The sequence below is a fragment of the Solanum lycopersicum genome, chromosome 5 (genome assembly GCF_036512215.1).
Source record: "Solanum lycopersicum chromosome 5, SLM_r2.1".
Classification (NCBI taxonomy): domain Eukaryota; kingdom Viridiplantae; phylum Streptophyta; class Magnoliopsida; order Solanales; family Solanaceae; genus Solanum; species Solanum lycopersicum.
The window spans coordinates 15,106,711-15,111,352 of NC_090804.1; the positions used below are offsets into that span (position 1 = coordinate 15,106,711).

General features: G+C 27.9%; 1 protein-coding gene across 1 annotated transcript; it reads left to right on the forward strand.

Moving 5' to 3' along the window:
• The first annotated feature begins 380 nt into the window (after positions 1–380).
• Positions 381–2,000, forward strand: LOC101255096 (protein CYSTEINE-RICH TRANSMEMBRANE MODULE 4). The gene is made up of 2 exons (XM_004239200.5): positions 381–780; positions 1,758–2,000. Exons 1-2 carry the CDS (start codon positions 608–610, stop codon positions 1,801–1,803), a joined length of 219 nt encoding a protein of 72 aa, XP_004239248.1. The 5' UTR covers positions 381–607; the 3' UTR covers positions 1,804–2,000.
• Positions 2,001–4,642: the final 2,642 nt, after the last annotated feature.

Sequence of the window (4,642 nt, forward strand, 5' to 3'; positions counted from 1 at the left end):
CTTCAACTTTTTCATTTTAGTGGTGATAAAATAAGTATATGTTCATAATGATTTACAACTTATTTTAGTATATAAAATTTAAAAAAATCGAATCTAAAAATGTGTGCCAATGAAAGTACTTTATAAATATATAGTGATATTAATATTTAATATTGCTATATATAGAAGAACTATAATAGAATTTTCATATGTTTTATTTGATTAGTGTTTTTTTTTCATTTCAATCTTTAAAAAATATCATCCTATATATATATATATATATATATATATATATATATATATATATATATATATATATATATATATATATATATATATATATATATATATAGAGAGAGAGAGAGAGAGAGAGAGAGAGAGAGAGAGAGAGAGAGAGAAAGAGATATTATTTAATAAATGTAGCAGGTCTTAATTAGGGTGTTTAAGTTACGTGTGTTACTTTTATTCATGTGTTGAACAACTCCACATTTGTGAACTTTCCTCCTCTTCTTCCTCCCAAACTCTAAATAACAACTATATATACACACCAAAACATAGGCACAAAACATCAACAATATTTACATATTTAATTAATTTGAAAAGTTTGATATCGATCTACATCTTGAAGATGAATAGCTACAACCAAAAGCAGGCTGAATCAGGATCATCACAGGCACAGCAGCAGGCAAGTGCTTTTGTGGCACCACCACCACCAGCTGGTTATCCAACTAGAGATGTACAATCCCATTCATCTGTTCCACTTACTACTCAATCCAGAGGCGATGGATTTTGGAAAGGATGGTTAGTAATTCCATTCTCTGCTTCTTCTTTTTTTTTTAAAAAAAAAAGAAAATTAATAACTATTGCAAATACTTTTGCAGTCAATTAATTTTTTTTTTCTAGTGATGTATATTAGAAGGGTTATATCTAAAAGTACACTTTCTTTTTCGGTGATTCTTGAAATGAATGAAATATTTTTATGTTAAGTAATAATTTAATTATAATATAATTATTATTTTTAATAAAATAGTTTATAATCACACAAATTTATGTCATTCTTTTTGAATTATAAATTTTATAAGTCATTTTCTCTTTTTTAAACTTCTTATCGAATTGAATAAACTCACATAAAATGAGATAAAATGAAAAAAATATCTTATTTTACGTCAATATAAAAAATGGATTAATAGCTACCTACTAATATGTGCATTTTTAATATTGCCTAATTCTAATAAGCTAGTATGTATGAAATCTCAGCTCCTTTTTGCTTATTAAGTGGGTGGACCCAAATTTCATCTTTTGCGTGCACGAACTTTGAATCAATTTGTTGACCCACAAAACAAGAAGAATAAATAACTATTGTCTCACCCAATTAATTTTTCCTTTATAGAAAAAAAAAATATTTTGTATCTCACACAATTAAGATCTTTCATGTCAACAAACCTATCTTGTATCGCATCACTTATTTCTTAGTCAAAAGTCAAAAGAAAATTGAAGTCAAACAATTTACAACAAAGTGAAATAAAGTATAATAAGGATATTAATGAAATGATCACATACAAATTATAAAAAAATCTTCACTTTCTCTTGTAGTATTGGAATTACAAGTTGTATCATTTTGGGATTGTTCCTTTAAATTTTTAAAGTCCAGTAGCTACTATACCCAAACCAAAAGCTAGCAAGCAATGGGAAAATTGTTGGTACTTATTGCATGCTCAAATTTGATTAGCTTTTTTTTTTCCCCACGAAATTACATTTTCTTTTGTGGTTTGTTGCAGCTGTGCCGCCTTGTGTTGCTGTTGTGTCTTGGATGCTTGTTTCTAACAAGTGACGCCAATTTCCCTACGAGTGTATTTGCTTTTTCTACCTTGTAATAATGTTATGTTTATTTTAATTTCTTGATGTAAAATTTATTTGGGATTTCATTATACATTCCTTTTGATGTCATTAGTTAAACATATGTAGTATGTGTTTTGAAATATTTTTTAATTAATTATTGTTCATGGTTGTTTAGTGATTAACTTCTTGTCAATTGTTTTAATCGTTAGGTCATTGTTCTTATCTATTAATTCAATTATTTGACAAGTGGCTGGGTAGGGACTAGTTAGGTATAGGGGATCAATTTGTCAAACGAAAATACGTAACGGATATTATATGCTTAAATTATATTATATTGATGGTGACTATTTTTAGGGGTCGTGTGGTTGGGGCCCATTTTTTGGGTAGTATGGTAGGAATGATTGAAAAAAATAATGTGCAAGTATAAACGTTATATCGAGGCGTCATTATGTTTGATTAGAGGCAGGTGAGTAAATTTCAAAAGAAAAAAATGTGAGATAAGGAGCTTTATAGAAAAATCTACGTTAAATATCATTTTTTTTTAATTAGAAAATTACCCATATTCAAAATATTATTTCACAAACGTTCCATTCCATACGACTAATTTTAGAAGGATTGGGATTTGCCTTTTGAATCAAATAAAATAAGTAGTTGGAGTGAATTATATGTAATGTTTGGTTGGTTGTAAAGAAATATCTATCTTATGTAGCATTTGGCTGGCGATTCTAGGTAATCGTTAAGTTGGAAAAAGTTAACATATTATTTCATGAGACATAAAATATGAAATAAGAATAAATGTATTAACAATACATGAACAAAAATATTTTATAATATAATTTAATTGTAAAGTAATTCTTACATAACGATCGATCCTATAAATCACCGCATAACAATTATCTCAGCACATTATTAATTACTATGATTATGTCAGTGTCTCATGGAAAATCGACTAAATCGATCTTCTCAAACGGATTATTACTTAGCTAGTTTTTTTTGTTTGATTATTAAATCGTAGAATCTACACTACTATTGTTTATTTGATTCGACATCTTATAGAATAATAACCTCATTTTCACATATTTTATACTCCCTCTGTTTAAAAAAGAATGATCCTATTTTTATTTTAGTCTGTTTCACAAAGATGATTCTTTCCTTTTTTGGCAATACTTTGACTTTAACTTTCCACATGGTATGTTTAATGCCACAAGATTAAAGGACATTTTGGTACATTTGACACAACTTTAATTTAGAATCACAAGATTAAAATGTCTTCTTTCTTTTCTTAAACTCCGTTCCAAGTCACACTAGGTCATCCTTTTTAAAAGTGAGGGAGTATTATGGAAAACACTACCAGCAAGGGAAAACAAATCTGTAAAATTATTTAAACATATCAATACAACTCTTTTCCAATTCTATGATGAATAACTTAGTTATTCATGTATTAATTTGATATCAGATTTGGTTGTAAATAAAATAGAAGTTGTTCATGCATTAATTTTATATAATGTCTGATCGATAGTTTTTTAAATGTCGTGTAAAAGTTATTCATATATTACTTTTATACTTTGACTGATTGAATTTTTTGTTAATTCTACATAATTATTATTTACATAACTTATGAGGAAATCTAATGTATAATTTATGTGGAATGGAAGATGAAATGAGTTATGCTAGAAATTTTAATAAGGGTGCTTAAAAATTATAAATAAAGAAAAAAAAGTCTAGTGAGATTCAAACACATGAGCAAAAGCTCATCCAAAACAACTTGGACCATTAGGCTACAATAGTTTGTTATATCAAGAATGTCCAGAATATATGGTTTAATCACTTCGTATATCACTTTACTTATATATACACTATTTTTTTCGATATAGGGTATCCAATTTTACACCCTCAAAAGAAAGTAAAACAAACATGTTCAGTATTCAGGTGAACAAGAGTCCTAAACCAGATGACTATGAAATGGATTCCTTCATAGATGCTTGGAGTGCGGTGGAGGAAGATGTTACTCAGTAAGTACTAGAGTTCCTGGAGAACAGTAAATTGCTAAGACAAATCAATGTTACCATTATAGTTCCAGAGTATGCAAGTCAGTTCAGGTCAATTTCATGTCGTAATTAATGTTATTTATAAGTGTGTACCTAAAGTGTTGTGTGCAAGACGAAAAAAGATCTTCATAACTTGATAGCAGAAACACGGGCATTATTTGTGCAAGGTAGATCATTAAAGCACAATATGTTAATCTGCCATGATCTACTTCGACATTTTATAATAGGAAGATCTCTAGATGTTTTATGAAGTGTAATGATCCGTTAGGTCATTTTGAGAATTAAGACTATTTTGAATTTTTCTATAAAATATTAAGTAAAAATTTTGAACTATTAGGTAGCTACAATTATTTAATTGACGAAAATTTTTAAATAATTGATTTAGTTGGTGGTTAATAAACTAAGTTCATACCTTATTTAATACCTTAGGTCATTTGACCCATGAAAAAATAAAATATATTAGTGTAATATAGTGTTTATTATTTTCTTTGTTTTGTTTTACTCCTTGCACAGGTCGTGCGGCGTCCTACAAAAAATTCACACAGAGGAGGAAAACAAACAACATTGTTCAAGTATACTACTATCTCATCTTTGTATATGTATTCATCGATTGCTAGAATATATAATTTATTAGTATAATTATATTTGGGTGGAAAAAGAAATTGAATTAGGGATGGTATAGTTAGAAAATTTGATTTCTTAATGACAGGGAACAAAAGGTAGTGAGATTATTTGGTATTGTGCGCACCTTTAAGATTTACTTTAGCCAATATCCA